Raw genomic sequence first — 24,331 nt, 5'->3', positions numbered from 1 at the left:
ATGATCATCTCAGTTGATGCAGAAAAACATTTGATGAAGTCTAACACCCTTCTATGATGAACACTCAACAAACCAGAAATGGAAGGAAACTTCCTTAACATAATAAAGGCCATATATGAAAAACCCACAGAAAACATCATACTCAATCTTGAAAGACTGAAAGCTCTACCCTTAAGATCAGAAATAAGACAAGAATGCCCACTTTTGTCCTTTTTTTCCTAGAAGTCCTAGCCAGAGCAATTAGACAAGAAAAATAAATAAAAGGTATTCAAAGGAAAACGGAAAATTATTTTTGTCCATAGATGACACAATCTTTTTTAAAAAATTTATTTTTATTGAAAATATTACAGATGTCCCCCTTTTCCCCAATTGACCCCTTCCACCTTATATGTAGAAAACTCTAAAGATTTCACACCAACTTCTAACACACAAAACAACCTATGAAAGTAATAAACAAATTCAACAAAGTTGTAGGGTACAAAATTAACAGACAAAAATCAGTTGCATTTCTATAACTAACAATGAACATTCTGTAAAAAAAATTAAGAAAACAATTCCATTCAAATAGCATAAAAATACTTAGGAACTGATTTAACTAAGGAGACAAAAGACCTGTAGACTGAAAATTGCAAACCAATGGTAAAAGAAATTAGAAAAACTTATGCCAAAACTCGTATGGAATCTTTTTTTTAATATATCTTTTTATTGATTTCAGAGAGAGGAAAGGAGAGGGGGAGAGAGAGAGAGAAGCAATGATGAGAGAGAGAATCACTGATCGGCCGCCTCCTCCACACCCCCGACAGGGGACCGAGCCCGCAACCCGGGCATGTGCCCTGACCGGGAATCGAACCCAGACCCCCTGGATCCCAGGTGGACGCTCAACCGCTGAGCCACGCCCGGCCGGGCCATAGGCAATCTTAAGGAAGCCTGAAAGTCAAAGTAATTTTGAAAAACAAGAACAAATTTGGAGGACTCACACTTCCCTATTTCAAAACTTACTACAAAGCTACTGTCAGGCAAACTGTGGTGCTGGCACAAACACATACAGACCAATGGAACAGAACAGAGCCCAGAAGAAACCTCCACATACACGGTTTACGGGTCACGGCCTTCCCTCTCCCTCCTCCGGCCCCTTCTGAGCGGGGCGGAGCCAGGGACAGGCCGCGACCGGGAGCACTGGCGCCCCGCCTCTAACACGGGCGGCCCTCCCCCTGCGCGGACTCCCCCGGAGGCTGCGGGCTCCCGGGGCTCGGGGCTCCCGGTGCTGAACCCAGTGCAGTCCTAGGCAACCCGGCTGCTCCGGCATCCTACTGTTACTGTGGTTGAATGCTCTAAATTTTTTTTTTAATTTCACAAAACTGTGACATTCCTTTCAAACAAATGAAACATTAAACCATTGGAAGGCATCAGAGCTCCTCGGAAACAGCGGGCTCCAGGCGGGGGCAGGAGTACGCGCTTCCGCAGCCGCGCGCTAGGCCAGAACGCGCGCAAGCTCACCGCGCCCGAGAACGCGGCGCCGCCGCACCTGCCGCTGGCGCGGGAGTGAACAAGGACAGTAACAGGGTAAAACAATGGTGCCGAGCACTGAGAGCCCACTGCGCACCCCGCCAGTGAACGAAATGCCTTCCCTGGAAACCCAACAAGAGAAGGGTGGCGGGACTGCAAGGGAAGGACGCTACAGCTCGTCTGAACAAGAAATGTCAGCGAAAAGCGGTGGGTTTCGAGTCTGAGGAGCGACGGGACATTCTCAGTCTCGAGGCGTCTTCTCACAAGTCGTCACTACCGGGGACGACGCGGCAGGCGCTCGGGGACACAGCCCCGCGCCGACACCCGGCGCCCGGCCGCGAGGCCTGAGGCGAGGAGGCGGCGCCGCTGGGGAGCGGGACGGGCTTGCGGGTGCCCCGGCCCGCACGCCCACAAGTCTAACTCTTAGGAACGCGCCCGAGCGTTTCGCCGTCGACGGGCGCAAGCGGCCCCGCCCCTGGCGGCCCGCGGCCGGCGCGCTCGGACTGCTCGTCGGCTTCACTAGGAACCGTAAGCCGCGCGCTCGAGCCCCTCTCCGACCCCACACGCCTGGGCTCGCCCGCCGCGCCCGCACATCGCCCACACTCCCGGGCGCCCCGCGCGCGGCCCCCGGGCACGGCGCGTCCTATCCCGCAGCCCAGCGCACCACCGCCGGCCTCGAGAGCCCGGGAGGGACGGTGGGCGCGAGCACCGGAAAACGGCGTACTTCCGGCTCTACGACGGCCGCCTCGCGGGCCAATCAGGGCCAGGGGCGGGCAGGCGCGGCGCATGACGGTCCTCATAGTTGGTGCGAGGGCGGGACTACGGCACCCACAGTGCCCCGGAAGGCGGGGCCGTGGCGAGGGGATGGGGGGGCGCCACTCGGGCCCCGGCCAATCACGGGCTGGGGAGGGCGGGCTCGTGTCACCGCGGGCCGCGCAGTCGCGCGGGGGGGACTACGGCACCCACAGTGCCCCGCGCGGCGAGGAGCGCACTGCGGCGGCGCGGCGGCCGGGGCGCCCTCGGGCTGGGCGGTGGCTAAGCGGCCGGGAGCCGGGTTTGAGCCCGGTGGAAGCAACGTGAGCCGGTCCGCCGCCACCATGTCGGCGCCGTCGGAGGAGGAGGAGTACGCGCGGCTGGTGATGGAGGCGCAGCCCGAGTGGCTGCGCGCCGAGGTGAAGCGGCTGTCGCACGAGCTGGCCGAGACCACGCGCGAGAAGATCCAGGCGGCCGAGTATGGGCTGGCGGTGCTCGAGGAGAAACACCAGCTCAAGCTGCAGTTCGAGGAGCTCGAGGTGGAGTACGAGGCCATCCGCGGCGAGATGGAGCAGCTCAAGGAGGTGAGGCGCCGGCGGCCGCCGCCACGCCCGCCGACGTCACCGCCCGGCCCCCGCCCCGAGCCCCGAGCTGACCCTCGCGCGTCCGGGCCGACCACCCGGCCGGCAGCCCCAGGGTGCCCCGGGCGGCGCGCGCGGCCGGCCGGCCTGCCCGCTGCGGCCGAGGCCGCGTGGGTCCGCGCCTGGTGGCAGGCCTCTGGGACGGCGGGGTGTTTTCTTCTGCGGCATTTGGCGTCCCGGGTTGGAGGGCGGGGTGGGCGTGGGATGGATGCAAAGAAAAGTCAGGCTGGTCCCGCATCACCTCCGGGCAGATCACCTCCCAGTCCCGGCGCAGCTGCCGTCAGCACTTCAGCGTCTTCCATGAGTGCTCTGAGGCCAGGCCAGGGCCGGGACCGGGGCTGCCTCGCGTGGCCGTCGCTGCCGGCTGGGCGCCCGTGTCCCTCCCAGAGTCGGCTCTCTGGCCGGACGGCTCTGGGATGCTGTGCTGCTTCCGCCCACTTCCTGTCTTGGACGCCCTCGCGGGCTCTTCCTTGCAGACTGGTTACTGGTCTCTCTGGGTGTGTGTCACAGAGAGAGCCTTGTGTCTCCTGTGTGATTTTCACTTCGTGATGAGGAGCTCAGATCCCCCGGCAGCCCTTCCGTGAAGTAGTTCTCAGTGATTTAAACACCAGCTTCTCTCCCAGCCTTGTGTGGGGAGTGAGGAGGGAGACGTAGCCTTCTGAATGGAGCACCAGGTTTGGACCCAGGCCCTTGCTAATGATGTGGCTGTGGGCAGGGACCTTGGCTTCTTCCTCTGCAACATTGCCCACCCAAAAGGTTTGTTACTAAGGTCTTATGTGTGAAAAGGCGGGGCCTGGTGTCAGGTGTGTGGCCTGTCATTTTTCTCTGTCTGCCTCTTCCTTACCTGACTCTTCCCTTGTCCTGGTGGGCTCTTGGCCCTCGGTCTTGGGATCCACCATGCTAGCTGCTTCCCCTACCACCCATCTCCTGGCACCAGTGCTCCTAGTGGCCTTGGAGAGGTGTCTGGACTGTTCAGAGCCTCCCTGCTTCACTGGGGAGACTAGTAGAGTCCTCTTTTGAAGGTGAGGAGGAGAGAATGAATGAATCCATGCCTGATGCTTAAGTCCATGCCTGGCAGAGCAGGTGCTCAGGGTCAGCATCAGTAAACACCTGATGTGGGAGGGTCGGAAGACAGGTGGAATCTCATCAACCCAAGGTCCTGACATCTGTCAACAGGTATTGGGGCCTCCTTTGAACCAGGCTTGCCTGGCACTGGATCTACAAGAGGGCTAACGTGGCCCTACCAACAAAGGCCCCATTTTCATGTGGGGAGATGCACCCATGGTCTCCCTGTGTGGGGCTCATCGCCCCCCACTCAGCACTCACAATCCTCCTCTGTTCACAAGCTTGCATTCATGGCTCTCATCATTGATAGTTCTATCTCCTCGTCTTCCTTCCTCTCTCTGAAATCAATAAAAACTTTGTGGGTTTTTTTTTTTTAAAAAAGAAGGGACTGGACCAACAGTTGCAGAGGGAACTGGTTTTTATTCAGGGACCTTTCATTTGCTAGCTCTATATTATTGTGAACACAAACATTTTGGCCAATGCAAGAATCTTGGCTCCATTTAGTGGATGTGCCTGGAGGATGGGTCCCAGGGAAATCAGGAGAAAGGTGGGTCAGTCTCCCCAGGCATTCTTCAAGCACCTGCTTGCTTAGTTTGTTGTCACCTCCTGGTTCCTGCACACAGTGGCTACATGGCCTTAGACATGTTGCCCCACTGTCCTGAACTTCAGTTTCCCCCATTATAGGTGGGAAGTCCTGGCAGAAGCTAGAGGAAGATGTATCAGTTTCAGTAGATGTTGCCAGAAAGCTTGCACCAGTTCACTCACACCTTTACCAGTACAGGCTCTTGTCAACCTGTTTATTTTTCACCCATTTTATACTTGGAAATACTCTTATTTTAAAAATCAAGATTTAAGTAGGTAGTACAGGGTGGGGCAAAAGTAGGTTTGTGAGTGCGTGACACACTATTGTATTATTATTTGTTATTGTATTATTTTCCATACAAACAACTGTAAACCTATTTTTGCCTCTTCCTGTATTTGTTGGGTCCTTTTTTTTCTCCTGTAGAGAAGTGAACCATCTTCATTCTCTTAAAACTTTATTTAACTAAAGTGGATTGAGTTACTAACAAATTATGCTGCAAACAGAGTTGCCTGTACTCTGTCTAGCATTTGTAGATAATATACCATGTTTGAGGGAGGGAAGCTGGCAGGCTGGGTACAGGCACTGTGTCCTCAACTGCAGCTTTAAGGGTGCAGGTGTGCTGGGGTGGCAGCTCCTGTCTGGTAGGCTTAGGTAGATGCTATAAGTAGGGGGGTCCTCATGGGTGGGTATGTGAGGGTTAGAGGGCATGCCTCAGGCCAGGGGCAGGTTCCTGATGCAGTTTCAGGCCTAGCATCTCTTGGCTCCCAGAGAGAGTGTGAGGACAGGTCTGGACAGGGCGCTCTCTGCCGTCTCAGGATCTTTTTTTTTTTTTTTTTTTTATGTTTTTATTGATTTCGGAGAGGAAGAGAGAAATAGAAACATCAATGAGAGTCATAGATTGGCTCCCTCCTGCACGCCCCCTACTGGGGATTGAACCTGCAACTTGGGCATGTGCCCTAAGCGGGAATCGAACCGTGACCTCCAGGTTCATGGGTCGACGCTCAACCACTGAGCTACCTCAGGATCTTGAATGTGTGGCGTACGCACATCTTGGAGGAGCAATGGGTGCTATTTGGTGAGCTTTGGTATCTCATGGGCTGGGCATGGTGCCTGGCACCCTGCACACAGGAAGTGTTTACTTAATAAGTGTCTGCTGGCTAGTGTCCTGAGCTCCTTCCCTACACCTCTCAGGCCTGGATCCCCTCCCTGCTGTCCCCACAGCCACCAGGGCTCTGCTCCTTGGCATGGTCTGGAGTGGCCCCTGCATCTCCCAGAGGGCAGCCCAAGTCTGATGCCCAGGACCTCTAGCCTAGCCCAGCCTGGACTGCCCTCAGCATCTGATGCTACTAAGCCTCCTCCACCACTGCCTCTGGGCTTGCCTGAGCCCAGCTCCCAACACTCAGACATCCCTCCTGTCCTGCAGGCCCAGCAGCCACATGAAGGGTTGGGGCAGAGCTGGTGAGAGCAGTTACTCTGTCCCCTTTGCTCCCTTCCTCCCATCCGTCTTGTAATCTCCTCTCCCCAGACGATGGGTAGACAAGTAGGAATGGGTGGAGGTGACTAAGGGGCCCGCATTACAGATTCCCCAGTCCATATATTTTTGCCCAAGTCATGTCCAGGAGAGGTGTTGTGAGCACTGCCACTCGGTCTCATCCCTGTTGCTGAGCTGCTCCTGTCACAGCCTCCTGACGCTCCACTGACTCCTGCAGTCCTCATACTATCCCTTGGGGACTTGTCCTTGGGGACTTCTTATAGCCATTGTACAGATGGGGAAACTGAGGCAGGTACAGAGAAGCTGTGTTTTGCTCAAGGCTGTAAGCCCATATCTCAAAAGGGCAGGCTCCTACTGAGGAGGGAAGGGCGATTGGAGACCTCTATGTAAGGCCCAGCCTCCTCAAGTGTTTGCTTTGGGGCAGGAAGAGTCCTGATTTTGGCTAAAGCCTGTAGGGATTCTCCTGGTCCTCTGATACTACTGTAGAACTTGGAGCACAGAGTCATCGGGGGCTTGGAGGCTATGAGGTCCTAGGGCCTTTTGGATCCAGAGCGAGGGTGTGCCTTGTTCTGCTGTCGGCATGAAGAGGCGTCACTTGGGGTAGAAGCTGTTGTTTGGGGAATCTTGGAGGTGCTGAGGTGGCCCTGCTGGTTGAGGACAGCCAGGAGAGGCAGCTATAAGGTGTCTAAAGGCTATGAATCCAGGGCTCACTGTGGCTGTACTGCTGGGCACTCCCCGCTGTCCCACTAGCAGGGGTTGGTGAATTCATCTTATGGGCTCTTTTAAAGGCGCCTGATACTGCCGTGTCGCCTGGGCTGTTTACTTCTGCCGGCCTGGTGGTGAGCAGCTGTGCACCTCAACAACCCCAAGGGCCATGGACTCAAGACTGGCATGCTGTGACAGAGCTGCTTTCCTACAAGTAGGGCAGGAGGGTGGCCAGGCCCGGGAGTAGGAGCCTGTATCCCAAAAGTGGCCTGCCTGGGCAGGTAAGGAGACACTGCCTGTGCTGTACAGGGCTGTGGTTTGCATAGTGGCTCCAGGGAGGGATTGGACCCTGCCTGGACCCTCAGCTGTGTGACCATCAACAAGCAGCTCTGCCCATTGGGGCCAGGCTGGGTCACTAGGTTGCAGGCCACAGCATGGGTAGGTGCACCTGGAGCTTGCAGGGTAGGGGTGGGAGGGTTGGTGGCTGAGGCTCCCTGGGTCTGAGCAGCTGTCTTGGAGAGAGCCATGGCCAGGTCAGCACAGGCTCCTGCTGGGCCTCCCCAATCACTTCCTGTGAAGGAGATCAGCTTCCCCTCATCAGTTTGGGACGGTCACCCCTTTGACCTGCTTCTCCACATCAGCACACTGGGTAAAGGGCCACTATGCACATTGTGGATAAAGAAAGATTTGGTTTCTCCTTAGACAGTGAGGTGAAGAGGGCCCGTGGGCAGGGGCTGGCCAGGACCCTGCAGGCTCTCGCAGATGAGGCCCCCCCAGGTCCCGGGCCTTGTATTATCAGATGTTCAGAGTGTGGCTCCTCAAGCCATTCCCCAGTGTAGAGGGCCATGTGTGGCTGCCCAGCTGCTGCCCTGGGCATTAAACCCTGCCATCCCGCTGGGGTCTGCCATCATAGGCGGATTGAGAGATGGGGCTGCAAGGGTAGAGTGGGTCTCGGAGTGGAGCAGGCAGTTCAGGCTCAGGCAGGGATGGCATCGAGGAGGATTAGGCTGCTGCTTCTTTTTTTAGAGTTTAATATGTTTAAAAATTGTCCATCCATTTAGAAACATCAGGCAGAAATGAGCAGTGTCTATACAGAAATTAATGAAGATGGTAAGCATTGGGAACAACTTGGTATTTCTCCTTACTGGCTTTTTTCTTCCTGTGTATGTACGTGAGATACATAAGATACCATAAAAAATAAAAAGTGCTTGGAGCACCTGTAACAGTTGTTTTTAAAAAGACACGGAGTTTGGTTTTACCCTCTGAGTTGCATTAAAAGTAGGTTACATTCAAGCATCGGATAAAGACACCAGGGTTTCCATAGGTTCTGAAGGCACTGTGCACTTTGAACCTGTTGTATCATGTGAAATAATTGCTGTGATTTGTATTTCACAGATTTGCTTTTCTAAAGGCAGTTTTCTGCATTGTTTCCCTCATAAATGGCTTCCACCTTCTTGAGGGGAAGTTCAAGTATAACCAGAGCAGAGAGAATGTGTGGTTGGCCTGTGTGTTCCTTCCCCCTCCCCCCCCCCCCCCCCCCCCCGCCCGCTCCGTAGCTCCAGCTCTGGCAGCCTTCTCTTTGCCTCACTTCCTTTCTAAGTACATTGGTGTGTTGTGCTGAGAAAATAACTTTTTTATAAATCATAACCATAGGTGAATTTTCACACGTGACAGAACTAACAGTGATTCCTTAATGCTGTCTCCTATCTGGTCTTCGTTTGGATTTCCCTTTTTTGGCTCATAAGTGTAGCTTTGCAGTTGATCTGTTTGCATCAGGAGCCTACCAGGGTCCACTCCATGCAGGAGGCCTTGCTGCTTTATAGACAGAGCCTCATGAGTCCTTGGGGCAGTTGCCCATCTTGCCTCCCTGCTGGAAACCTAGAGCTGCTCTCCTAGCCCGATTTTCCTGGCACCCCTCTCTTATCTTTTCTAAACTTTCTCTTTTTAAAAAAGTTGGCCAGAATGATGCCTTCAGCTGATATGTGCCCTGGCTCTTGGGTTGCTGGGTTGTTATCCAGTCATCACCAACCTTATGTCACCTACTTATGCCTGCTGGGGCTCTTGGTCACCCATTGAGTTTGTCCTGACTGTGATGCTGAGAGCTGCCAGCTCTCTCTGAACCAGGAGGGAGGCTCTTATCTTCTTTCCACAGGTGGGGATGCTGGGGCCCAAAGAGTGAGGGTGACAGCCCATGCTGTGTGCTAGCAGTGCTTGACTTGACCCTGAGTGGTTCCCTCCCTGGGCTTTGGTTTCCTTGGTTTAGGCCACTGCATTCCTGAAGCCCTGGCAGTGGACCAGCTTCTCTCTCAGTGATGGCATAAGGGTGGACGGGGGACCCCATTCTGCGGACTTCTGTGGTTTGCTGCCTGGGATTGCCTGGGCGCACTCCTCCCTCCTTGCCCCTCACACACCATCCTGCACACGCTTCAGGGGTCCAGGTTTTTCCATCAGTCTGGGTGATTCCCTGGGTGTTATAAAACTGTGACCTGGGGTGGTCAGAGAGGACACTGGCCCCTGAAAGGGGTGCGTCAGGAAGACTGTCTACAGTCCTGAACCCAAAGCCTTGCCTGCCATCACCGTGTTACCTGGTGCAGATGCTAGGATTGCGAATGTTCCACCCAGTCTGGGAGAGCAGACTCAGGGCAGACTCCTGCAGCAGCCCCTGAGCAGGTCTGCATTCTCACCAGTGCCTGCTGTGTGGACGTCATCGTGGCCAGTGGGCTGAGGGAGAAGTGGTGTTTGGGGGTTGAGTTATTTCTTCTTCCGTGAAGCAGTCGGTTGTGCTCTGACACTTGTTTTGAAGGTGCAAATTTGTTCCAGAGTGGATGATATTTGAGGGAACAGTGTGAGCATAATGAGGTTTTAGCATTTGCTTATGTGTGATTTTTGTCCCCAGAACATACCAAGTGATCATAGAACCTGCACCCAGTGAACCACCCACCTGAATCTGGTACAGCTCTCCATCCCTTTTCAGAAGCCCACTCTCCCCACCAGAGGCACCTTGCCCACCAAAGCCTCAGGGCTTTGTCAAGATAAAGTGCCATGTGTGTTGCAGCATTTATGTCTTTTAAATTATTTAACTTATGTAACACTGTGCTGCCTTGTTTAGTTAATTTTTAAAATTAAGCTACTTTAGAAAACTTTTAGACTTTCAGAAAAATTGTGAAGGTAATAGAGTTCCTGTGTACCCAGCACTGTTTTCTCCTGTCACTAACATCTTGCATCAGTGCGGCACACTTGTTACTGTTATTAGCCAGAGTCGATGTGTCTTTATTAACCAAACTTCATACTTTGTTTAGATATTCTTCATTTTTACCTGCTGTTCTTTTTCTACTCTGGGACTTTATCCATGATCCCACATCTTCTCAGGTTCTCCTTGGTTGTGACAGTTCCTCAGACTTTTGTTGTTTTTGGTGACTTAGACAGTTTTGAGGAGTACTGCTCAGGTATTTTGTTGAATGTTCCTTATTTGAGATTCGTCTGATATTTTTTCTCATAATTAGAATAGGGTTATGGGTTTTTGGGAGGAAGACCACAGAGGTGAAGTGCCATTCTCCTCACATCCTACCAGGAGTCAGTGACTTTCCCTGTTGACGTTGGCCTTGACCCCCTTGCTGAAGTGTTTGTCACATCTTCACTGTAGAGGTGCTCTTCTCCCCTTTCCAAACTGTCTGCAGCCCTACCTAAGGGTCATGCTCTCCTCCTTGAGGGGGAGCATCTACCTACATTATTTGGAATTTTTCTGCATGGAAGATTTCTTCTTTTTCTTTCTTCATCCATTCATTTGTATTGCTGTGGACTCATGGATGCTTATTTTATGTTTGGTTTACAATCCAATACTGCTTTATTTTGTTGCTCAGCTTGTTCCAGATTTGGTCCCTGGAAGCTCTTTCATTTGGCTCCTGTGCCCCATTGAGCTACCTGTCGTGATTTTTTCCCCTCCCTTCCTTTCTTAGCACCTCCTTACTTTCCAGCACTGTAAGGTGCTCCAGGCTCATCCTGTATATTCCCTACCCCACTTCTGGAATCAGCTCCAAGGAGCCCTGGAGTGTCACTGCTTCTAGGCCCCTCAGCTGACAGAGCCTGGAAGTAGATGTGTGTACTCTGGCCCATGTATACACACACATCTATAAACACTTCTAGATGTAGCCAGCTGTATGTATGTGAAACTGAACATGAGTTCATGCTGATGTCTCCAGCTCTGACCCATCACCACTTAGATCATCTCCATGGCCTCCCCTTGCTTATCTGGAACGTCCCTCCAGCAGTGAGATACCTGGATTGGCCACACGGCTATGTAGCTGTTGTGTTCCAGCACACAGCATGGCCGATTCGGAACTGCTGACCTAACACCCTTGAGGAACAGTTTATCAACTAGAGTATAGTCTTATGTGCAGTTCCTTTTGCTTTGGTCTTATATACTCTACTTATTTCCAAATAAGTTACTTAAGCACTTTAGTCCCCATTCCCTTCAGTGAAGTGGTTTTATCCATTTGTAATAGTTAGATTGTTTTACCACATTCAACATTTCATCCTGGGATCTACTAACCTCCTAAGTGATTTTTTAAAAATTTGCATACATGCTTTGGGCTGTACAGTTACCTGGGTTTTGACAAATGGACAGTGTCATTTATCTACCATTAAAGTATCGCACACAATTGTTTCACTACCTTAAAAAATTCAGCTGTGCTTCACCTATTCAACACCCTCCCTCCACGACCACCTGAAAACCACTGATCTTTTACTTTCTCCATAGTTTTGCCTTTTCCAGAATATCACATAATTGGAATCATACACTCTGTAGCCTTTTCAGACTGGCTTATTTCACTTAGCAATATGCTTTTAAGATTCATCTGTGTCATGTGATTTGAAAGCCTTTTTTTTAAGTCACAGAATAATATTTCATTGTTTAACTGTACCATAGTTTGTTTATAGTTTGTTTATTCAGACTGGGCATCCTGGTTGCTTCCAGTTTGAGGCCTCATTAAGAAAGTTGCTGTAAGCATCCAGTGTTAGTGTTTGTTAGGACATAAGTTTTCAACTCATTTGGTTAAATACCAAGGAGCATGATTACTAGATTGTAGGGTAAGAATATGTTTAGTTTTGTAAGAAACTGCCAAACTGTCTCCCAAAGTGGAAGCAACATTTTTCATTCCCACCAGCAAGGAATGAGAGTTCCTGTTACTCCACATCCTCCCCAGCATTTGATGGTGTCATTGTTTTGGCTTTTAGCCATTTTAATAGGTGTGGTGGTATCTCATTGATGTTTTAATTTGCATTTCCCTGATGAAATACAGTGTTGAACATCTTTTCATATGTTTATTTGCCGTTTGTATATCTTCTTTGGTGAGGTGTCTTCTGATCTTTTGCTAATTTTAAGATTGAGTTTGTTTTCTTATTGTTGAGTTCTTTTTTAATCCTCACCCCAGGATCTGTTTTTATTGATTTTTAGATTTTTAGACAGAGAGAGAGAGCATAACATTGATGAGAGAGAAACATCGATCAGTCGCCTCCTGTATGTACCTCAGCAGGGATTGAACCCACACGACCTAGGCATGTGGTCTGACCGGGATTGAACCCACAACTTTTTGGTGTCCGGGACAACGCTCCAACCCACTGAGCCACTGGCCAGGGCTCTTATTGTTGAGTTTTAAGAGTTCTTATCTATTTTGGATACAAGTTTTACTTTGCAAATAATTTCTTGGCTTGTTGTTTTCATTCTCCTAACAATGTCTTTCACAGAGTAGATTTTTTAATTTAATATCATTTTGCAGATCATGATTCTGGTGTTATGATTTTCATCACCAAACCCAAGATCACATAGATTCTTTTCCTGTGTTTTTATTTAGAAGTTTTATAGTTTTGCATTTCACATTTAGGTCTAAGGTTCATTTCAAGTAGTGTTTGTGAAAGGTTTAAGGTCTGTCTCCAGATTGTTTTTTGCATGAGTATGTCTAGTACCATTTATTGCAGAGACTATACTTTTTCTCTAAAATTGCTTTTGCTCCTTTGTAAACGATCAGTTGGCTGTATGTCTGGGTCTGCTCCTGGCCCTCTGACCCCGTTTTCTGTCCCACTGACCTATGCAATTGTCCTTTTGCCGGTGCCCTGCTGTCTTGATTGCATGTTACTAGTTTTATTGGGTTTTTACCTTTTTTCTGTGTCACTGACAAATCTTTCTCTTCAGCCCTGTGGTTTTTATTGTGTAACTGCACATCTGACTAGGGTCTGTAGCTCAGGTGACTGCAGGATTGTTCCTGATCACTGTCAATTGATGATGGTCATTTATTTATTTTATTTTATTTTTTACATCTTGAGGAAAAGGAGTAGAATGCACATGGTTAAAAAGAAAATCACACCCTGGCTGGGTGGCTCAGTTGGTTGGAGCATTGTCCTGGACACCAAAAAGTTGTGGGTTCGATTCCTGGTCAGGGCACATACCTAGGTCGCGTGGGTTCAATCCCTGGTTGGGGTGCATACAGGAGGCAACTGATTGATATTTCTTTCTCACATTGATGTTTCTCTCTCTCTCTCTCTCCCTCTCTCTCTCTCTCGCCCCCCTTCCTCTCTCTAAAAAATCAGTGAGAACATGTCCTGGGGTGAGGATTAAAGAAGAAAAGAACAAGTGTGAGGCACTTCTCTTTCCCCATGCCTGTTGAGCCCATCCCCAGGACCTTCAGCTCAGTCAGGGTTGACTTTACTCCTGGTAAACCACTAGCAAGCTGCTTAACTTACTACCTTGTGCGTTTGACCCTGGTGGCAGTTAGGGGAGGGTTGTGGTGGCAGCTACTGGTCAGACCTGGGATTGATTCCCACTCGGGCGTTCACTGGCTGCTTTTCCCACGGGTAGGGGTTGACTGCTAGGTTCTGGAGAAGGTGTGACCAACGCCCCTGTTAGGGTTTCAGATGCTTCTGATGTCATTTCAGGTGCCCACCACCCTCTAGAAGCACACCTTTCTGGGTCTGGCTCCTTTGGTGCTGGGGCTGGAGTCCACCAGAGATGCCAGCTGACCTCCACCCATTCCTGTTCTTCCTCACTGGCTTCAGGCCAGCTCTGCAGGAACCCACTATCAGATTGATGGTCCAGCTACTACACACCTCTTTTTCCTCATGTTCTTTTGGCATCAGTGTCTCACCTCCACTGTGGCATGCCCCACTGTGCCGCTGAAGGCTGGAATGCCTTCCTGTTTCCAGGATGCAGGTGGAACAGTGAGGCTCAGAGCGAGGGCACCTGGGCCAAATGCAGCACATCGGGTCAGGTCCTGACATCACACTTTACTTAGCTGTGATTTGTATGGTGGCTGCCGCAACATGGAGTAGTGTTGGTGCTGTTGTGATTGGCCTGTGAACTTGCCCAAGGCAGTCTCTATGGATGGCATCCAGGCTAAGTCAGGAGTGGTGGGTCCTGGGCCCTCATGCCAATGCTGTGATGGAGTAGACTGTGTGCACACTCGTGAATATGTCACAGATGGTACAGGAAGGATCCTGCAGGCCTTACCCCTCTGGGCAGCTTCCAGATGTTTGGGGTAGAAGGTTGAGGTTGGGCGACTAGACAGGATCCTGGCTGCCCCTGCTACCTTAGCCTCAGTTTCTTGCCTTTTTTCCTGGTCAGTGTCCTTATTTCCTCGGGGTGCGGAAGACCCTAATGGCAGGTGATACTTAATCGTCCCTCGGGGTACCTGGGACTGACCCTGCCAGGGTGACTATGACAGAATGCCAAATGTGGGGCACGCTCAGTCCCTGAGACCTTTTCTGTCACCCTGGCTGCAGCTGCTGACAGGCCTACCCACCTTCTAGAGCTCCTCAGAGAGACATGTGAGCATTGAATCATCTCATAGCCACACTGCTTCTCCGTGGGCTCCACTCTTCACCCTAGGGCTGTGGAACTCTTGGTCCTTGCAGGGACATGGCCTGAATTAGTCTCTGGGCACTTGCTAACCTTGAAGCTTGCAGAGTGTCCTCTCCTAAAATGGGCTAATAACTTGAGGAAATGTGCCGAGGTTAGAGACGAAGTGAGAAAACCGGGCCGCTCCAACCCAGCTGTTGTTCTGGGGTTTCCAGCCCAACACAATCCCAGCTGCCCTGCCCTAGCCATCCTCCCAGGCCTGACAAATGGGAGCTGGCCAGCTGCCCCTCCTGCCCTGACTGCAGGCTGTTGAATGGTGGGTTGTGTCAGGCAGCTAGCTGCTGAGGAAGATGGTGGCTTGTCCCCATGCCCCAGGATTGGCCTCTGTGGCCCTGGGTAGAGAGCCAGGGTCTGTGGAGACTGCTGCCAGACACGGGGCTCAGCTGGCCAGAAGCCTGTATGCTGATACTGAGGCAATTAGGGTGTAATCTTCTAAATAGCACCCAATTCTGGCTAGATCCCTCCTATATGAGAGTGGATGCCAGTTTTCTAAAAGCAGCTTAGTGTTTGGACACTGCCCAGGGCAGCTGGGGTGAGCAGTAGGTGATGGGACAAACATGGTGAGGGGTGTGTGTGACAACCACCATGGCCCATTTTTTGATTCCCACAGCCAGCATGTAGGTGCTCTGAGGCTGGAAGCCACACAGTAGGAAGGGCAGCTGATGGAGAGGACATATCACACATGTGATCCTTTTAGGCCTGGGATGGATGTGGGCTGTCATCACACTGGTCTAATGGTCTAATTGATGAAGGCTGTCTGCCAGGTAGAGGTGCCCACAGCCTCCGTCCTCCCCCCCCCCCCCCCCCCCATTCCCAGGAGGAGCTTGCCCTCTCCTGCAGGGATCTGAGCAGCCTTTCCAGGTTCCTCCCTGTCACCTGCCAGGTGAGCCTTTCTGGGCTTCTTGGGTTCTAGTTCTATCCCTGACCCATTCTTTCTCCAGCACATTCCACCCCTCCTGGGACATCCTAGCTCTGGGAAGAGGAAAACCTTTTTGGAGTGAGAAGCTCTGTGGTGCCAATCAGGCAAATCATCTGACCTCACTGAGCCTCAATTTGTTCACCTGTGAAATGGGAGTGATGAAAGTTTCTACTTTGCAGGGCTATTGGGAAGATCAAATGAGACTGTAGTCACCTCTGTCTCTTTGGAGTGGTAGCCAAGCCTTCCCAGGCTGCCTCCAAACATGCCCAGGGGCTTAGTGCCATGCCTACCACCACCTGTCTGGATTTGTAGGATTCACTGTGAGGTGGAGGTGAACACCTATTCCAGTTCAGGGCCTCCTCTGACCTCCAGGGACAGATGCTTTTGGAGCCACTCTAGCTGCTGCCCAGATGATTCTGTCTTGTAAGCAACCCTCATTTTAAAATTGGGGAATAATTTACCTATAAGAAGACACAGAGTTGTGTCCTGTGGGTGCCCCTTGGTGAGGGTCATGCTCATGTGCCTTCCAACCCCCAGGCCCCGCAGCCACCTCACTACAGTGATCAGGCTCTGTTCTCGACTTCTGTGTTGATGGTTGCTGCCAGGTGGCTTTTGTATCTGGCTCCTCTGAGAGCCATTGGAGTTGCTCGTGCTGGTGGTTGGTTCTCTGTGAGCACTGTACCTGAGTCACCAACACTTCCCTTTGGTGGACCTTGGGGTTGCCCGTGTCTGGCTCAGGATCATAGCAACATGAACACCCAACATGAAGTACTGTGTGGACTTGGGCTCTCACCTTTTTTGCCAGTTCCTGTGAGGTGAGCCCATCTCCCCTTGTCCAGAATGGACACACAGACAGCCACCCTGGTTCCCTGGCAAAAAGGCCAACCCCTTCTCCGTTTCTGCCACTTCAGTTACCCGGCACCTGGGGGTGGTGGGGCTGAGTGCCAGGAGGGAGGTAATCTCCATAAGCCTGCGTGAAGTAGGTCTGGCCTTAGCCAGATCTGGAGATTAACAGGCACTGTCCCAGTAAGCCAGAGCATTCGCGATTCCAGCCCCCAGACCCCAAGACTAGGAAGGGCCCATTGGCAGATGTGCCTGCACCTGGGAACAGATGTCTCTGACTCCCTGGGTGATTCTGAAGCTCGGGCAGCTAAGCAGTGGGTCCATGGGTCGACATCCCTCAAGGTCTCCCCAGGTCTGCTGAGGAGGCTGGGGGAGTTGCAGATTCTGGGGGAGAGGTGCTGCCTTTCAACCTCATCTGCCTCTTTCCTGTCTTTTCTGGTGGGAAATGATACGGAGTTCTTCTCAGAGTTCAGTTTCTCACTTGTGAAAGGAGAGTCCTCCCAGGAGAGAAGCTAATGGGCTCACGTTGGCACAGATTATGAAGTGCATATGCCTGGGTTATTGCCCGCCCTCCTGGGCCTCTCCCAGCTGTTTCATCTCCTCCCTGGAGCCTTCAGAGCTAGGAGAGTGCAGAGCGCCTGGCAGGAGTCTGGGGGCAAAGAGAAGAGCTGCTCCTACTGAGCAGGGCTGCTGGCTGGGCCTTTTAGCTGCTTTGTTTCTGGGTGCCTCCCTATCGATTTTGGGTTTCAGCCCTTCTCATGCCCCTGACCTGTTTGTCTGTTCATGTGCCTTGTAGGGGCTTAACTTGTTTCTCTCCAGTTGCCAGCAAGGCTGTGTTCCTTTGGGCAATGGGAAGCATATGGTCCAGAGGGGACCTGCAGGTTGTTTTTAATCCCTCTTCCTGACTGGACCTTGCAGTCCTGTATCAGGTTTTTGCTGAAGTGCATTTATGGGAAGGTGATCTTTCATCTTGTCTCTGATGCCTTCTGTTTCCTCAGTGAGGAGGGATTGGGCTCCCTGGGGTATATCCAGACTGGGGGGCGCGGTGGCTTGGGTTTCATTGGTCTTTCAGCACAGACTTTAAGTGCATGTGCACAGCATCCCTGGTCACACTTGCTGTTCTGCTGCCTGTTCTTTCTCACTGCCAGGATCTGAGTGTCTCGTCTCCTAGCATTGTACATTTGGATAACATTTTAGATACTGCATCTTTTTTAGTGGTTTGCTTCTATTTCAGTATTCAGTTTTAGAAAGCATTTTATTTACTTTTTATTGTCATATAATTTACTGTTTATTTTTAAACCCTGTTTTTAAGTTTGTAAATATTCATATTGTACTCCTTTTTATTAAAATGAGCTTTTTTTTGAGCATAAGATAAATACAAAAATGACACAAATCATAATTGTACAGCTTGATGGCCCCACATAGCCATGCAGATGGAACAGTGGCGTGTCATCAGCATTCCAGTGACTGATCCCTGACTTTGTCCAGGGGTAATGATTCTGGCTCTAATTTCCCTTTTTTCAACTTTCTGTAGGCAGTGCTGTGGCATAGGTTTTGTGTGTTCACTCAGTGTTTTGTGTTGTGAGGTGCTGTTGCCTGAATTTGCAGGTTGTCGGCATTTGTTGCTGGTAGGGTTCTTGTGCGCTCACCGTGCTTCCTTGCCCAGGTTTGAGCTGTTGGACTTAATGCCACGGCCAGCATGCGTGTGGATGGCTCCCAGGATGGGGCTGTCCAATGAGTGGAGGATAGGCAGTTTCCAGGGTAGTTGCGCCGGCAGTGCGGGTGCTCCTGGCTTTTACCATCCTCCCCACCCAAACTGGCACTTCCTGTGTTAAAGTCCCGCTTTCCTAATCTTACCGTCTGTGCTGGCCTGGAGCTGATTTGCATTTTCCAGTTTGGAGGCTCTTGTGAAGAGCTGCCCAGGACTTCAGCCAGTTTCCTATGGGGTGTCAGTCTTTCTTACTGACAGGTCAGGGTTTTTTGTTTACTCTGGATATAGATAGATCCTCCTGCCCTCTGCCATTATTTCTGACACTAGTGCAGTGGTAGGATCTTGTGGGAGGGGTCTGGATGGCCCAGAGTTCCAGACGTCCCTCTGCCCGAAATAGCTGAGGCCTTGGCCTCTTGGAGCCTTAGTTTCTTTGTCCATAAAATGGGAATGTCAGTTCTCCTGAAAACTTTGAGATAGACATTAAGTGAAATAGCATACTCATAGAGAATTATGAGAGTTGTAGCTGTTACTGTTCCTAATATACATTTTTTTAATGGGAGGAGACCCTCACACCCATTAGGATGGCTAAAATCAAAAGACAGACAATATCTGGCTGATTTTGCTCAGTGGTTGGAGCGTCGGCCTGAAGATTAAAAGGACTGTGGGTTCAGTCCCTGGCCCCAGTTGGCGCTGGTGTGGGAGGCAACCAATAGATGTGCCTCTCTCACATCAATGTTTCTCTCTCCCTCCCTTCTACTCTCTAAAAAATCAATGGAAAAAAATATCCTCAGTTGAGGATTTAAAAAAACCCAGACAGTGTCAAGTGTTGGTGAGGATAGGGAGAAATAAAAACTCAGACTTTGCTGGTGGAATGAAAAGTGGTGTTTGGCTTCTTTGAAATAGCCTGGCAGTTCCTCAGAGTGTTAAACGTACTTACCATAAGTCCAGCTGTTTACTCCTATGTGTATGCCCAAGGGAATTAAAAGCACGTGTCCACACAAAAACACATACACAAGTCACAACAGCGTTATTCATAACAGACCCAAAGTGGAAACCACCCACATGTCCATTAACAGGTGAATGGACAAATACACTGTGCTGGTGTCACTGGTGAGGGGGTTCTTGCTCCCTCTTCAAGATAGAAATCGAGAAATGAAACAGATTCAAAAAAAGAGTTTTACTGAAAACAAGGTGAAGGGAGGGAGCTTGATGCATCAAGGGAGCTCACGCTGATGAAGAACATGGCGCCCTGGCCCTGGCTGGGTGGCTCAGTTGGTTGGAGCGTGGTCCCCAACATGCCAAGGTTGCATGTTCCATCTCCAGTCAGGGCACATGCTAGAATCAACCAATGAATGTGTAAATAAGCGGAACAACGCATCTCTCTCACACTCTCTCACTCTCCCCCCATTTCCACTCTCTCTAAAAAAATAAAACATCAATAAATAAACAATTTAAAGAATATGGTTCCCTGAACTGCTTGCTGGGGTCTGGCTTGTAGGTTCTTCACGCAGGTGCAGAGTAGATTCCTTTCTAGGTTCCCACCTTGGTCTGGTATCCACTGGCGCAGGTGCCAGTGGAGCTCTTTTTGGAGTGAGTGCCTGAAGAGAAACTTTAAACTTATCTAGGAGAGGCTTAAAAAAATAACTAAAGAGCATTCCCGTCCGTTTAAGGGCTCAGCCCGTCTAAGTTTAGTGAGAGAAGCTAGTCACAGCTGATCACATAGTAGGAGGTTCCCTCTATATGTAAAGTCATGAACAGGCAAATTCATAGACACAGAAAATACATTGGTGGTTTTTAGGATCTGGGGGAAGGGAGCTGGGAGTGACTGGTAATGGGGACAGGTCTTTCTGGGGTGATAAAAGTGTTGAATTGGGTAGTGGTGATGGTTGCACAAACTCATGAATTTACTAAAACCCACTGAATTGTACACTGAAAGGGTGAATGCTAGGGTATGTGAATTATATCTTTTAAATTTTTTCAGTGGAGATGATGGGGAGAGTCCTTTTGTTTGCTAAACGGACTAGATAAATTTTACTGTTACTCTGAAGTAATCTCAGATTCGGGCAGCTTTTGCCCATGTCACATGAGCTCCATGTAACCACTAGGTTCGCCTTTCTTGTTAGAGTATTTATCATTTTCTTTGAATAAGTCCCATGTTTCTAGTTAAAGTGATATTCAGATGTTAATGATTCTGATGTTGAGAGATTATAAATGTAATTGCTGTTTTGTTTTTTTATGTATTCCTAACCTAATGATTTAGTTTGGGGGATCTCTAAATGACCTTTTTGGAAATGTTTTTGACTGCATTTTCTAGTTAAAATCATCACCTACAAACAATATTGGATTAATTTATCCTTTCTCCTGTTTCTTTCTTCTATGAAGTATGATGGGAGGTTTTCTTCCCTCGGCCTTTCAGGCGGAATGACACCAGTGCTTGTGCATTATTTATTCATGCATTCTGCTCTTTGTTAATGTTTACTGTCATTTTAAATCTGTGTGGGGAGATTTACTATAGCTGTAAATGCTCTTTTTATGACATTAAGAAGGTCACCACATACATTTTTCTAAAGCTTCAGTGGAGAGGCTAGGCCAGGTCATAGTGAATACATCTCAGTGGGGATGGCATGCTTACTTCCTTCTACACATTACTGTCTGGAGTTCCACTTCTGATACATCACATTGTGGGTTTTACTTACTGTGCTTGGCCTGTCCTGATCCCTGGCCAGTGCCTAATCATTAATATTTTAAAATACGTTTTTATTGATTTCAGAGAGAGGAAGGGAGAGAGAAGTAGAAACATCGATGATGAGAGTCATTGATCAGCTGCCTCCTGCACTGGGGATTGCGCCCGCAGCCCGGGCATGTGCCCTGACCGGGAACTGAACCGCGACCTCTTGGTTCATAGATCGACGCTCAACCACTGAGCCAAGCCGACTGGGCCTCATCAATAATTTTTAAGTTGAATTGAATGGGTGTCTCTGGTTTTACGTTCCTGGGGCACGATAATGATTCTCAAGGTGGACTGTTGCTTCTGTTTGCTGAGGTCTCATCTGAGGTTTTGTGGAGCTTCTCTTCCCGTTCCAGCATGTTGATTGAGCCTGTGCTGACCAGGATGTCCTCCCTTCCCTTCCCCTTCCTGTCTCCTGCTGTGAGTGGATATGACAGTAGACAGAGAAGCTCTGGGTTCCAGCCCTGGCCTGCTGATCCTTGGTTTAGTGATGTGTACCTGGATAAAATCATTACCATGTTGAGAAAATATGCTTAGTTACTTTTGATTTTTTCTTCTGTGTTTGGTTTTTCTGTTGTGTCACTTTCCCTCGTTCTTTGTTCAGTTTCTGCATTTCTTTATCTTTAATGTGTATTTTTAGTGCAGCCCCTCCTTCAGCACAGTATCTCTTTGGCAGCGATTCCCAGGTTCTGATATGCAATGTTTCTATTTTTGTTTATTCAGCTTCCTGTTGTTTTGTTCTGTGTGCCCTCTCTGGACCAGACATCATTGAAGAGATCAATTTTCACGTGTTTGGACGAATGCTAATATATATTTCTAGTAGGTTTTTTTAAAGGACAGTTTTAGATGTACAGAAAACTTTTAAATACAATTTTTATTTTGTTCTACTGTGGTGGATGTATTATCAGAAAGGGGACCTGGCCCTTGGCGGGTCTGCCTAGCAGCTGGTAGTGTGCGGGTTCTTGACTTCGTGAGGAAAAATTTCACAGCACGCGTCCAGGTGACTGAGGGAACGTTTATTCAAGCTGAGGGCGTAAACAGCAAGGGCTCAGCGTAGGAGAAGCAACAGGAGACCCTGGGCTGGCTGCCCCAGCTCTCTGGGAAGTCGGAGGGAAGGGGGCCTTGGGAACAGGTTCTGGGGACTAGCCTGCCACAAGCTGCTGCTGCCCATTGCTCCCCGGGTTGCAAGTCTCGTGGGGTCCCTTAGAGCTTAGGAGATGTGTGCCCATGGGAGAAGAAGTGGGGGGTAGGGAGGGGAAAGGGAATGGGGGGGCTGCTCCCCAGAGGGAGAGTAATCATCGGGTCCTTTGTCTTGAGGTATGTTTTGTTGTTGTTTTTACCCTCACCTGAGGAAATTTTTCCCATTGATTTTCAGAGAGAGTGGAAGGGGGAGAGGGGGAGAGGGAGGGAGGGAGGGAGGGAGGGAGGGAGGGAGGGAGGGAGGGAGGGAGGGAGGGAGGGAGGGAGACATCGATGTGAGAGCAACAAGTCGATTGGTTGCCTCCCACATGCCTCGACTGGGGCGAGTCTGGAACCGAGGTATGTGCCCCTGGCCAGAATCAAACCTGGGACCCTTCATTTGGCTGGCCAACGCTCTAACCACTGAGAAGAACTGTTCAGTGCTGTCTTGAGGTTTTTTATTTCTCTCTTGCAGGCAGGAGTCTTGGGGGAAGTATCTGGGGAGGGTTTTAGCAGAATATTCACCAGTTTTCTAGGTGTGCTTCTCCAGGGTCGTCATCTCCACTGATTGGTCAGCATCAGGACAGGGGTCATCAGTTATCACAGCTGGTCCTGGTGTCACCCACCTGGTTTTGCTGCTTTTCTGGTCTGGAGCTGAAATACAACTGAGGCTTAGATGTTATTTCTAGGGAGGTGACCTGTATCTGCTGTAAATTGCTGCAGTTTGTTCAGCTCTCTATCTCAGTTTCCCTGTTCTACCTGTCCTGGCTCACTAGCCTGTCTCAGGTATGCAACATACGTGGACTTTCTTTCCTTTTTATATTACTGTGATGTTATTCCATCCCATTGTAATACCATTTCCTTAGGGGAAAGCTGTCTTGAAAAGAAGGTTGTAGCCCGGCCAGGCGTGGCTCAGCGGTTGAGCGTCGACCTAGGGTCCACGCAGTCGGGGTTCAATTCCCAGTCAGGGCACAAGCCTGGGTTGCGGGCTAGGCGGCCAATCAATGACTCTGTCATCATTGATGTTTCTATCTCTCTCCCTCTCCTTTCCTCTCTCTGAAATCAATAAAGATATATTAAAAAAAGAAAAGAAGGTTGTACCCCTTCATTGTGCTATTATCTAGTCTGTGTTGTGTTGATGCTAATTCTGATTTATTTGCGTATTGCTGAATGCCAGATCCCTAGTTGACACATTTTGGCATGTCTGCCATTACTAAGTATTCTCTACTAAGCTGTTTGGGGCAGCAAATTCAGTGCTGATAGGTTTAATCAGCTTTTGACAAAGACTACTCTCTTAATGCTATAAAATCTTTATCTCATAATAATGTCATTGACCATGTATGGGTATCCACTTCACAGGTCTGAGCCCCCTCTTGGGTTTGATGAGTGGAAATGGGGTTTTGCAAGGCTGACAGGCTGCTGCTGAGGGAGTTGGCCACTCAGAAATGTCCAGGTATGGCCTCCAGGCCACAGGTACCTCCACCATACCTCGTTTTCTTTCCAGGCCTCAGAGTTGCTAGATCCACCTCTGAGTGGTGGTAAAGCCCTGTGGCTTTGTGGGGAAATCCTTCACTCGATCAGTATCTGTTGAGGCTTGGGGCTTGAGTGTTCCCTCCCTCAGGACAGAAGCAGTGGATTACATCTTCAGCTGGTTAGATGGGGCTGGCAGCAGGTCCAGTGGGCACAAGTGTGTCAGCAGATGGTGACTACACGGAGTGAGCCCTCTCTCCCTAAGCACCACCTGCCTGATGGCCCAGCTCTGCCACAGGCCAGTGTCTGCCCAAGGTGGTACACACTTGCTCTTGAGAGCCTGCTCCCCAGGGCAAGGTTCTGGTAGGGACACCACTTTGAACTGGAAAAGGGGCACCAGACAGTTCAGAGGCTCCTCACTCTGGTTGGGGGATAGAGAGGCTGTGGTATTGATGGTCTTTGATCAGTAATCAAGACCATTGGTGAGCCAGAGTGGTAGTGATTCTGCTACTCGGTGTTTCCCCAGGATCCCAGACTTTGGGGTCCCAGCTGGGACAGAGTTGGGTCCTGAGGCCTGACAGTGTCTGCTGTCTTCATACCAGTGGCACCCATCTGAGACCAGGCATGCAGTTGGTGCTACTGGTAAGGGTCTGACGGGGCTGCAAGCTGCCTGGTAAGGTGTTGGAGAAGCTAGCTGGTGGGGTTTCTCCAGGCCTGCATAGGAAGATATGTGTGCATAGAAAGATGGCATGAACCTCCTGTCCCCTGGTCCCAGGAGCAGATGAAGATCAGGCAAGGAGCTTGGCAGAAGGGTAGGATGGGCAGTTGGC

At 50.2% G+C, this 24,331-nt stretch overlaps 1 protein-coding gene across 2 annotated transcripts in view; it reads left to right on the top strand.

The window, feature by feature from the left end:
* The first annotated feature begins 2,481 nt into the window (after nt 1-2,481).
* The window catches only part of BICD2 (BICD cargo adaptor 2), a 62,230-nt gene continuing 40,380 nt past the window's right edge, over nt 2,482-24,331 (top strand). The window contains exon 1 of one of the 2 annotated variants that reach the window (XM_081152368.1): nt 2,482-2,843. In XM_081152368.1, coding sequence (XP_081008494.1) covers nt 2,604-2,843 — 240 coding nt within the window. In that variant the 5' untranslated portion in view covers nt 2,482-2,603. The remainder of the gene's footprint in view (nt 2,844-24,331) is intronic. The other variant, XM_081152369.1, reaches the window with a different exon arrangement.

Source organism: Miniopterus schreibersii (assembly GCF_964146895.1).
Source record: "Miniopterus schreibersii genome assembly, chromosome: 11".
Taxonomy (NCBI): domain Eukaryota; kingdom Metazoa; phylum Chordata; class Mammalia; order Chiroptera; family Miniopteridae; genus Miniopterus; species Miniopterus schreibersii.
This window is presented reverse-complemented; position numbering and strand designations above follow the sequence as displayed.